Consider the following 12,803-nt stretch of genomic DNA (forward strand, 5'->3'; position numbering starts at 1 on the left):
TGACCATATTTTTTAAGCAAATGAACTAAATACTCGACAAGTTGGCTGTCTTCTGGATTGTAGCCCCGTATTGTCTGGTAGACGTTTTCCGACGTTTCAGAGGTATATACTGCCCCCATCATTGTTCTGATGATGGAGGCAACAAGGACCTCAGAAACGTCGGTAAAGTTTTACCAGACTACTCGGCGCTACAACCCATAAGCCGGTCATCTTCCTACTCACCGCCGTGAGATTCCGAAATCCTACTACATATATACTCACTAATTTATCTCACGCGTTCCTAGTTATAATGCTTCATTGATCTGTGTGGAACTATTTGTTCTTCTGTCGTGTTCAGAAGCAGATAAGAATTTTGTTTTGAATACAGTAAAAGTAAGGTGAAATGTTCGCAGAGTACGTGTAATAAATTTTTCTCTGTCTGAAACACGAGTAAGGCGTGAAATTTATTAGCGAATATTTTTTATCTCTTCTGTGGTGTAGGGGATATAAATTTATCCATTTTCCTGTACATGTGGTTAGGCCACAGAATTGTTTTACCATTTTGTTGGATTGCCGAAGTTACTTTTTTTTGTGAGGTGGTGGGGGACGTGGAACAAGCCTGTCATCTGGAGTGAGAATCTTGCATGCTGAATCCGAATGGACGTACTAACTATTTCGTAACTTTTTGCTGTAGTTATACAAATTGTGTGTCTGACTGCGCACTTCGTTGTGTTTCTGTGTGTGCTTCCTGTATTAATTTCAACATGACGTATCCTGTACACAACAAGTTATGAGCGACGAAGCTTGGTGGAGCGAACGGCCTTCTTGCATATTTGATCTAAAGTTGTGTTTCATACAAACTTAAGACAGTAAAGCGGGCTCTTAAGTCGTTCGGGATGTAAGTAGATGCTCAACAAAAGACAAACAGGCACAATCATACGGTGTTGTATCGAGTACACCCACAGCGATTTTATAAGAATAAGTCACAAGAGAGGGGCCGTGTTATTTCGTGAATTTTAGATAAGTAACATGGCTTCTTATTTTAGTAATTTAATTAAGGTATTTATCTTCTAAACCAAAAATGTAGTTCGGTCTTTGAAATTTCAGAAAAAATGTGTAAATCTTGCCATTAACCTACATAAATAATATTTTACATTTTCTGAAATAATTTCAATCCTAACATAAAAAGTACAGGTTTCCCAAAAATATGTATACACAACCATTACATACGTAAGCGTTGTGTACACATCATTTTTGGGACGCCGCTGTATTATTACGATTTAAGCAAATTCTTAGCATATTTAGTAGATGTTAATTTTGCCGCTCGTTTATAATAAATGATAATTACTTGCAACAAACTAAGATCATATCAGTACAAAACCTAATTAGATATTAATGAAACTTACTAAACTCACTTAATCGATACCTCGTCGTGAAGCCTAAATTCTTGATTTTGTATGGAAAATGTACTCTTCCGCCTTTATCCTCATGTGTACACTTCCCTAATAATTTTAAACAGTATCGGTATTCACCTTTTTGTTTTAAATTATGTTTATCGAACCTTCTAGTTCAGTATTTAGAATTATGTAAGGTGATTGTATATATTACTTGTTGGAATATTTTCTCTGCATCATTCAGTTGCTTGGACTGCGTCTTCAGCTGACCAGTATACATATATTTTGGAATAATTGTAACTATATTTTTCTACTTTATGGTCTTTAGTCTTGCGTGCCATTTGCAGTAGTATTCAAAATAGTCAATTACGTTTTTGTAAAAAAAAAATAGCGGAAAGTTTAATAAGATTTACTGCATGTCCAATGCCTTCACAGGATTCCGACATTACTAGAAAGCTTTTAAGGTTTTACGTACGCACGGACTGAAGCTTTACGATGGACTTACGTTCTTTCAAATTGATTTGACCGGAATGCGTGGACTCGCGCGATAAAGACCTCTAAAAGTCTGAATAATTTTGTCAGACTATAAAAATGTATTTACGTGTTTAAAGGACTGACAGATAGAGGAAATGTGTATTCCATTTGAAGTAAACAGAGTTTAAACATGAATTAATATCTGAATCTGCACTCCTCTTTCGTTTTGATGTTCATTTGTTACGCATACAAAGTAAAGAGATCGTTAGCAGTTAGAGATACTACAGTGATTTTCTGTTATTTTGACAGAACGAATCAACAATTCACGCATGTGACACTGAGGGATAAATTGCTTCTGTGTTTTGTTAATAGACGTAAACTACAATTAAAATTTAACCTGCAGATCGTACGGAGATCTAATTGTATAAAATGTGCTTAATTGTTTATACTAGGAGCCTAACTTTTAAATCTTTTAAGCTTTGGAATTGAAAATTATAGATTTAATTCTACCTCCTGCCATAAAAAGGCCTACGTATTTTATTTCCGTTTATACAGTGATTTTTTAATATTTTCTTGCAAGAATTGTGTAAAAATTTCTTGTTTACAGTGTGCTGCATATTCGGGTCATCTCAAACTTCTTGATTTGGTTATCTTACAATACTTTACATGGAAAGAAATTTGCAAAGTCTTCGTTATTTAAATTTTTCCAGAGTAATATGCATAAACTGTAAGGACATAAGAGACAGCTTTGAAATTCATTCTCACAACCTAACGCTAATTTTCGTGGATACTTGCAAAAAAATTTCCTGTCATCTGTACAAGTGCATCAAAGCTTATTATGTTGTTACTCTGGGTTTGGACGCCACGTATACCAGTAGGTAGATGCCAATTTTCGAAGAAACATACTGTCTCCACATTCAGTGTTGAAGTGACGGTGCTGGGAAGTGAAGGGATTTATATGGTCAGAGGCTTTGTCCGATCAGACCATTTCCCCTTATTCTCCGACTCTGTCTGGCCCATTCCTTCAACCGTTTTCAAATCCCTCCGCTTCTCAGACCGCCATTGCAGCCATGACGATGGATACAGTATGTTTACGTACGAGTCTGCAAGGCATCAAAACCCAAAAGGACAACATCGCCATCCTCATTGCTGTGAGAACCTCAAATCTCATAACGCAGAAACGTAGAAACTTGAACGTTCCCTAGCATTTTGTTGGGTTGGTAAATCGAACGTGGCAAATGTTGCAGAGCTCAATCTGGCACTGGGCCACAGTTCCTTGATATCGGCCACCCTGTGGAACTACCGTTCCGCCCTGGCAGTGGACGGCAACCCCGACACGTGCGGCTTCACACCTCGCACCGCTGAGCAGCGCTGGTGGCAGGTCGACTTGGTCACTGACCAGCACGTGGGATCAGTGGCAATTATCATCAACAAGGGTGAGTCAAAAGCCCCCCCCCCCATCCAGGTACTTCTCGGGTGTGGGAGGAAGGGGTTCTGGCCCCTTTTAAGGTGTTGTTGCCCCAGGGTTTGTAATGTTTCAAATCTTTGCCTCCACGTCCCTCTACGCCTCCATTGCGGTCCTTAAGCACTTTTCCGTCACACCGTCTTAACGTACCCTACCAGTAAAAGTCTGTTGACGTAGTAATGACAAAGGAAACAGTAAAGACCAAGAATAGAGCGAAAATGTGCCTCGCTCTTATCATGAACCATGCACGATTATGCCTTATTTCCTGAGCGCTACTTTTCCTAGTTGTACCAAGTGAGTGTTTCCGTCTTCACAAAATGTCTCTCCCCAGTTGTTAGCATTCCTGCGTTGTAATCCGGAGGTCCAGGATTTAAATTTCAGCCCAGAGACCGGCTGTCTTGACAGTAAATTTAACTTTAGTTTTCCTCAGTGTCTTCCACCCAAATTCCTGGATGGCACTACCGTTTTCTTCCAATTAATTTTTCATTAATCGTCGTATCATTGGACATTATGAATTGCGCTGATAACAGAATCGTTAAATGAACCATAAATAAATAAATAAATTTCCATCTTGTCTTCGTTTGTGGGTTGTAGCCAATTCTTTGGCTGGTCATGAATTTCACTCATAGTATTTCAGACTTTTAATATTCTCACCTGTGTTTTGTTGTTGGTAATTGTCAGTGTACAGGCTAAGAGCATTAATAGATCTCAAAGTTAATTCGAAACGTGAATACAATTATTCTAGAGCATAGGACAAATGCATACAGCACTGAAATGTTACTACTATAAACAGAATTTGTGTAGTAACTAACTCCATGGAGCAGAATATTTCTCGAGAATTATGCTTAGCCAGCGAAGAAATTGTCGACCTTTCATGGAATCATAAAGTAAGTTATCGTTTAAACAAATGTCCGCCACCAGTCTCTATCCTGAACCAAATAAATCCAATCCACACCCCCAGATATTGATTCTCCAAAGATCTGTTTTAATATTATCCTCCCATCTCCGCCTAGGTCTTCAAAGTGGTCTTCTCTTTAAGTTTCCCAACCAAAAATGCCCATTCATTTCATAATTATCAAGTAAGACAGCTAAGTGGAAAAATGCGTAAGACAGACTAAACGAAACTTTAGAGGCGCAAAAGGTATTCTTCACGCCAAATCACGCAGTTCGTTGTTGCGCTAACGCGATCCGGATTTAGTGTTGCTTCTTGTCCCATTCTTGTTAACGCTATCAACGCGCAATGTTGCGTCTTTGTCATTCTTGTGCTAATGTGATCTTAAAACATTGTTGCAAACAATGTATTCCAACAATTACCTTGCTCCAAAGTGTGTCTCAAAATCGGGTATCACTGGATTCCATTGTTTTGTAGCAATTGGCTTGAATCATGCGGGCGACGACGCACAGACAGGCATGTCCAGCTCATAAGGTGTTCGTCGCCCACAAAAGAGCTTCAAGAAAACCTTAAAACGTATTTTAAATCTTCTGTTCTGTGGCATTATGCTTGCTTACCATTTGTGTCAGACACCATTCTTTACATCAGTTAAATCATGTGACAAGAAAGTCACTGTCTTTGTGCTATATCCATACTTGCATTGTTCAGGAAATCGTTTACTTTCTCAGCGCCAGATTTAATTTAACACAAAGCAGTTCGATTATGGTGTTACAGAATTGATCCTTTTACTCTCTTTTTTCATAAAAGCTCTTCCAAAATTAAGAAAGGCAATTTGTAGCGTCTTAACGGTCCCAGAGGGTCGCCTTGTGTGTTGTGTAATAAATCTATCGAGTGTCATTCATCAAACCAGCGATAAAAACGTTGGCACGTTACAAAGATGTCGCTGTTGGAACAGGACCGCAATAAAAGTAGCAGTCTGTCATGCTGAAACGTCTAGAAATAAAACGAAACCCGAACGTTCAGATGGCTGCTGAGTCGTCTCATCCAGTTGAAGAAATGTCTTATCAATGTCACGCAAAGTTTGCCTTTGTATTTTGAAGCTTTTATTAAGGTCTGCAAAGCAGAAACCGTCATTCGTGTTTCGTAACATATAGTCCGTCCCAGCAGTAACGTGATCTAAGGTGCTTTGATCAAGCACTGGGATTGTGGATTCTATCTCTTTCGAGGTATACATATTCCGAGCTTTTTTCTTGTATGTTGTTCAATGTTATGGTACAATACGCACAAGTTATATTGAGATTTGTCTTCCTGGTTGCCACTTGGTATAGTCGGCGCAGTAGTTTTTGGCCGGTGGAGAAGCTAGCGGAGCTGGCGGACGGGCCTACTCTGTGTACCTGAGGTGGCACGGTCAGTGTATTTCTTTTGTTTGGGCGTTCAGTCCGAGACTCGCTCCTCGGTGCAGTCAGCATTATACTAAGGCACAAGTGACTCGCTCCTAGCCTTCCCCTTGAAAATTCCACCGGCCAAAAACTACTGCGCCGACTATATCTTCAGCCGTTCAAGGTCAAGGTAGCAGGCGTTCGACTGACTGTTAAGAAAACATTGGTAGAGTAGTGTGCCGTTATTATTAATAGTGAAGTCCCTCACTCCTTATTTACTGTGAATTAATGTGGTAAACCTGATTATGTTTTTTGTTTGCCATTGCTAACTTGTTTCAAAACGCACCAATACTACGAGTAAGTGGTCTAATGATCGGAGAGAAATAAATGTTTCCCACCAGACTCGTACGTAAACCTTCCGTTTTGACCATCCTCCTCCATTTGACTACCAAGATAACTTGCCTGTACAGTACAATTCTTCGATCACGTATCCAATGAAGGAATGTAACACGGTTGCGAGAACGGAGAATAAATTTGTGTTGTAAATCTTATAAGAGTGGAACTATTTTGGACCGAGGTCTGGAGGAAAAGGTAATATTAAAAGTGAGGTTGCAGAAATAGGTGTGAGGTTCTGAACTTGATTTAATTAGTTTAGCATAACTTTCTTAACATGCCTATAAACTTTGAGTTTCAATAAAGGGAGTGAATTTTTTAACTGAATAAATAATAATCAACTTCTCAATGAGATTAACTAACTCGGAATCATTGAGACGTTATGGAATGGGTATAGTACATATGATGACATTCAGCAGCGTTGAACATGGCCCGAAAATTGACCCCTGGCACTTTCCTCGTTTGAAATGTTATTAGAAGTTTCTTGTTAATTTTCTGTTGTGTTGCAGCAAAACTGTTGTTCTGGGTTTCATGTCGTGGCGAGAGCAACATTTCATTTCTCTCCCGTATTTTTAACTCGTTTACTCGACTCATCTGCGAACTTTTCCTATCACCCTGTCACTTTTAATTCAGCTTAGAGCATGAAACAAAAACTGTTCGCAGATTATGAAATGTTAGCGTCTCATTACGGCGAATATGGAGATGGCCGTCTTCTGGGATTTTGCACCGTGTAGTCTTGTAGAAATTGGCCGAAGTTTCAGAAATTTGTTCTGCCTCCTCATTAAAAGGATAAGTAATTTACTTATTGTTTATGGCCCCGTTGATGGGCGCCTGTGAAACGTCGTTAAATGTAATTAAATAGTCTGCTTCCTATTGGCCAAAATCTCTCCCCTATGATTCATAACCATTTAACGATTCTACGAACATAAGCTTATTATTTCATATAATATTCTAAATAGGACAAAAATAATATTTTCATTACCATTTACTCTAATTTTTGTCATGAAACCTACCACATTGATGAAAGAGTTTTCGTAGATCAACCCATGCTATTACTGACAGGTTCAGTTAATAATCCGGGTGGAACCCAAGGAATGAATAGAAATTGCGCATCCGCCCCTGATCAACAAGAGTTTCTCGAGGCTTTTGCTGACGATTTTAGAGTACTTTCACTATTATCAAGCCAAATCCTACCCAAATGGAACATATCCTGAAGTTACGACAACCCTTGCAATATCAAGAGGAAAACCAAGTAAGTTCTCCAGGCTTTGTTCACACGTAACTTTTTAACAAAACTGAACCCACATTTGTTTTAAATGTTGTCCAAAAGTGGTTTAGTCCCTTGTTTACCGTCAATTGTAAAACTTCATTCAATTTCTTTGTAAACATTTTCCCAGGAAAAAATTCATGCAAAATCTAGATGGAAACAATTCTGAGATCGCTTATCAAATAGAGATGTAGATGAGAAGGTAATATTAACCCTGATCTTAGATAAATATACTGTAAACTGTATTAAACTTGCACAGGACAATATTCGATGTAATGTTTTTATGTTGCTGAATTCTATAACAAGGAAGAATTATTTTACAATTAAATGTCTCTTGACTGATCAAGGAAGTTCCTCAAAGAGTGGCCCAGTTAGTTTGTTAGTCAGCCAGCCAACCATTTCGGTATGAACTTTGGTACAAGTTATTTTATGTGGCATACAAATCTAGAACCGTTATTCGTAATACCAAACTTTCAAGTCAAAATTTTCCTTCTTCAGCATAACATTTATTTCGATTGATGCCGGAAACTTACCTAGATGTATGTTAACTTGTAATATGTATGCAGCCAGCCACATGGATGTCTTCGTGCACGAAATGCTTAATGCCCCGACATTGATTGCGCAGTGTAAGAACAAAGCTCTGGTTATAGCATAAAGGTAATACATTCCGCTGTCTTCCATATGCAAGAGTGCTTGCTGTTTTATTTGATCCGTTGCATTCATTTACCACTTCAGGATCCTCGAGTGATATACAGAATGGATTTCGAAAGACACAGGAATCTGAATCAAAAAGTTTGTGCTGCTTTGTGTAGTAGTTTCATGCTTTCATACTGGCCCTATGTTGCAATGGAATTACGTTTCGGTCTTTAGATGTTTCCATTAACTTAACCTACGTTCTAAAACCTCTTTCATGCTGATATTGGGTATTGCAGTGTGTTTTATTTTATTTATTTCATTGGTATTTGATTTTGGTGAGTTCATCAACACAAAATCTTGTTACGCCAATTAAACTATTTATATGTTGCTAGTCGCATACTGGACTTTATTAAGGTACTACAACATTGATGTTGCTCCGATTAATAATGACAATGTCGATGTTGTCTTTTGGGTTGAAACGTCGTGTGGACTTGTAGGTAGATATAAACGTTTCCAAGGAACATACTGCTTTCATCTTTAGGTCATGTACGTACAAGTCCACACGGCGTAAGAACCCAGAATAGTGGCTTTATGATAAACTCCATTAAACTCTAGTTGGTAAATCAAGATCAGTTTCTTTTAAAATTTCTCCGTGCTTTTAAGAAGTGTTTCTTTATGTGAAACTCTCGTAAAACAGACAGACCCTGACTGATTCCGTCTTACATTGAAGGTTATCTGTGCCTTTCTCAGTGCCTGTCTTTCTCTATCAAAGGATCTGTTTGGCCAGTCCGTTGGACTTTAATACAGTCGCGCACCAATCCTAGGGGGTCGAACACACGGTTTTCACTAGTTTTGCCTTATTCCAAATTCCTTCCTCCTTCGATACGCAGCTGAGGCGACATGTGCGTAACTTCTTTTGACCAAAGGGAGTCGTGGACAGTCGAAAAAATCTGTTCGCTGAAAGAAAGTGATTGTCAGAGAAGAATTATTGAGAAGCATTGCAATAATTGAGATTCAGTTCATGCTGGAAAACGTGTTCTTCTTGGTGAAACGCAGAGAGTCCCCTGAAACATCTTTGAATTTTCGAGCAGTTATTTATTGGCTTGTTTTGAGTGAAAAGTGTTGTATCAGCATGGATTGGAATCTCAACCGTTACGTAGTTTGCTGATAAATCTTTTTTCCATTATCCTTCTGCCCATTATCGACAGCCAACAAGTAATTGGGTCATTATTTCTTGACTGGCCTTTAGCAACTAACTTTATTTCCTATAAGACGAGCTATCACTTTTTTTTTTGGAAGACGTTTCTTTCCAGATTATACATGTTGCATCAACAAGACGGCACTCCACTTCATGTAGTTTGTATTTTGTAATACAAGTACCACATTGCTTGGTAATATGTAACTTTCAAGTTTCGTACAAATCATCCTCCCTTAACATACATAGTATCGCATCCTTTGTACATCTGTATTTGTATATTTTATAAATTATACGAATCTACTTAAACACTGTAAACGTGTGGAAGTGTTTGCTTCCTCTTAGGTTTTAGTTATAAATATACTTTTTTATTCTTATGTTCTATTATTCTGTTAATTTGAGTCCCAGACTGGTTTCAGTTCGTTTCCTATGGATCGTTGCATATTGTAACATATTCGTATATCAGATTCATATATTATTAGTTTCCAAAATAGTATAGGCCTATTAGTCTATTTGGTAGTTGCCGTTTTTTACTTTGTAAATACGTTATTAATATACCTTTTATTAAATTTGCTTTGTTTGCATATGAAATGCTTTGCCTTGTATTCGTTTTAAGGTTTAATATTTGCACCGTGTGTCTAAAACTTCAAAGGGTCGTTGTGGTGTTCTTGTCTTCTCGTCTGTCATGTCTTTCGCCATTCACGCCAGTTACCACTTCGATTGATGTCAGATATCCTTAGCTTTGTACATGTTTCATAACTTGAAGTTATCCAGGAAAACTTTCTGGAGACAGTGCAATTCTCAAATTTTCGAATAGATATAAATTCTTACCCAGGAATAAATGTTAACTGATAATAGTTTTTTAAAGTGGGATCTTTGTTTAACAATATAACAGTAAACATAAGCTGAATACTGCTAGTAAAAAAGTAGACGATGTTATGGAAAACATTACGTCGACATTTCCGAAGTTCGTTCTCGTTGAACAGGTATCATTAGTCACTCGCACACATGGTGCCATGCTGACAGTAACTAAAATACAGTTGCCGGTAACGGGGGTATGAAGGGTGGTAAGTTATTATCATTTACACCACTTGACAGAAGAGTATGGACAGTTTTATATCTGAATGGAGACAGGAGTGTACAGCATTTGTATTCGCATGGAATCTGGTGCCATGAAAGTGTACTCCAGCAGAGTACACACATTTTCCAAGTTCTTTCTTTCTAATTTTGCATTATGTTTTCCGATTTTAGTTTATTTACTGCAGATTAATGTTTGTTGTTGCAAGAACTGCTCGAAATACACGTACGACACTGCAGTCAGACTTCGGTTTACCCTGTTTTGTTAAATATTTGCAATATCAAGAAAGCGTTTCACATAAATTGTATACTTCTGTGTTGTCTGTATCTTTTGCTTGTGCAGACTGTTTGTCCGTTGAGCCATGTTTTTAATTTTTTGAATTTTAATTTGGGCCTGGCTAGTGCAGGAGTTGTAATTGGTCTGTGCGTACTGGCAATAAATTTTCGCGGTAATTATTAATGTAGATGTTTAGTGCCAAATTTAATCTCAATCCGTATAGTAGTTACGGAGACTAAATATGCAGACTTTAGATAGACGTTGCTTTTTTAAGAACTTGTAATAAATACAACTGTATAAGAATGAAGGTACGGAATGATATCAATTTTAATTCAAGGCCCGACCACCTGTTATTTGTGACTCAGGCTTCCTCCAGTCCCTACATAAACATTTCGTAGTTGTAATCTGAAATACGCCACAGCCTGTTCCTTCCACACTAATAATTTATAATCATCCGACTTTACATAACATCAAGAAGGCTACTAGAAATATAACCCGACTTTAACCGAATGCCGGATTAGTAGCTTATAATATCTCACGACTTCTTTATACCTGCCCCCTCACACTGACCTTGCATATTCATCCTTTCATTCTGCTTTGTCTCTGCAGCTGATAGATCGTTCTTAAAAGAGCAGTGAACCAATTAGGCTCTAAATAGACAGCAACCCCTCCATTTGTCTGAGTTCATTATTCTTAGTAGCATATAGTTTCCCCGAGTTTCTGCAGGAAAAGTACGACAACTAAGCAAAGACTGTTACCACGTTCCACTGTTTTATTCTTCGCCACATTATCCCACCAGTTGATACAGGATCCGCGAATAAGTATATCTATTAGAATTTTCTTTTTACATACTTCATTGAGTAGAATCCTTCATGAGAATCCAGTCGCTCAGTCACTCAAGACATTTCGTGAAACCCAAAGGTTCATTACCGTGTTCACAAGAACCCGCCACTGGTCCCTATCCTGAGCCAGGAGAATTCGGTCCATATCAGCCCTTCGTATTTCTTTAAGATTCATTTTTGTATTATCTTCCCACCTACGTCTAGGTCCTGTTAGTGGTAGAATTTACTTTTTTACCATTTGTTTTCAATTTAAACAGAACTTAAATTGACAGGCACAGATTTAATATTCGCTTCGTTGCTGCTTTTAGCCCTTTTAAATAGAAGCCAAACAATAAAAGGTAAAAAGTGCTGAATTTATACACTCAGTCGGACCCGTTCCGCGTCCCTGCACAATGAGATCCGTTTGAGTTGTTTTGTTTTCCGCTGTTTATATTATTCTGGGCGATTAATGACGCTGTAAAAGAACCACCTCACCTCCCCCGCTCCCAGTTCAGTCAGTGAACCGTGCTGCTTATCAATTCGTTTCTCTAACTCTGTGAGTACGAATGCCGCCGTGCTTACCTCCACGAGTTGAATGCATCTATCCGCTTTGTTTATGTTTTTGACTGGCAAAAACGTTACCATTTGTAAGATTTGAGGTTTTTACAGCGGTGAGTATGAAGATTTCTGTCTTCTGGGTTGTTGCGCTATGTAGTCTGGTAGATGAATTCATCGCCCTGATGACGGAGGCAGTATGACCTCTGAAACGTTGGTTAACATCGTCCAGACTACACAGCGCAACAACCCAGAAGACAGAAATCTTCATACTAAGAATCGCCCTGATGACGGAGGCAGTATGACCTCTGAAACGTTGGTTAACATCGTCCAGACTACACAGCGCAACAACCCAGAAGACAGAAACCTTCATACTCATCACCCTGATGATGGAGGCAGTATGACCTCTGAAACGTTGGTTAACATCGACCAGACTACACAGCGCAACAACCCAGAAGACGGAAATCTTCATACTAAGAATCGTCCTGATGACGGAGGCAGTATGACCTCCGAAACGTTGGTTAACATCGACCAGACTACACAGCGCAACAACCCAGAAGACAGAAATCTTCAAATTTCCATTTGTCGATGGCTTTGATTATTAAAATTAAAACTGGGTATATGAATTGATTTCATGTTTTGGTCGAGAACTTCTGATTCAAGAAACAAAGACAAGTTTAATAATATTTATTTATTTTGTGCCATACTCAATACCTTGATTTTTGAACGTTACTATCGATCATTATAATGTTTTTACAAGGATTGTATACACACAAACGAGTAACTGGCTCTTAGCCGGTTATTGCAGGGCATACAAGACGGTATCGCTATATTTCCATACCAAGCGCTCGAAAGACATTAACAGGTTGTGGAACTATATAACAAATACCGAAAGCCATTAAACATTTTTTCCTTGTGTGTTTGTACAGAAACTAGAAAGCATTTCCGATACACTGGAAAAAAAAACGAGTATAGAAATTAAAACCATCATTAACGAAA

General features: G+C 38.3%; 1 protein-coding gene across 4 annotated transcripts in view; it reads left to right on the forward strand.

Annotated features, from left to right (window-relative positions):
* LOC110833660 (uncharacterized) overlaps positions 1–12,803 on the forward strand; it is a 410,934-nt gene that overhangs the window by 378,979 nt on the left and 19,152 nt on the right. For 3 of the 4 annotated variants that reach the window (XM_087356184.1, XM_087356185.1, XM_022071976.2), the window contains one exon: positions 3,095–3,283. The exons of the other annotated variant lie outside the window; for it this stretch is intronic. In XM_087356184.1, coding sequence (XP_087212310.1) covers positions 3,095–3,283 — 189 coding nt within the window. The remainder of the gene's footprint in view (positions 1–3,094; positions 3,284–12,803) is intronic. 4 annotated transcript variants of the gene reach the window in all.

This window comes from Zootermopsis nevadensis, unplaced genomic scaffold (assembly GCF_977971745.1).
Source record: "Zootermopsis nevadensis isolate Lab colony 2312 unplaced genomic scaffold, Znev_1.0 Znev_ptg000025l, whole genome shotgun sequence".
NCBI classification, from domain to species: domain Eukaryota; kingdom Metazoa; phylum Arthropoda; class Insecta; order Blattodea; family Termopsidae; genus Zootermopsis; species Zootermopsis nevadensis.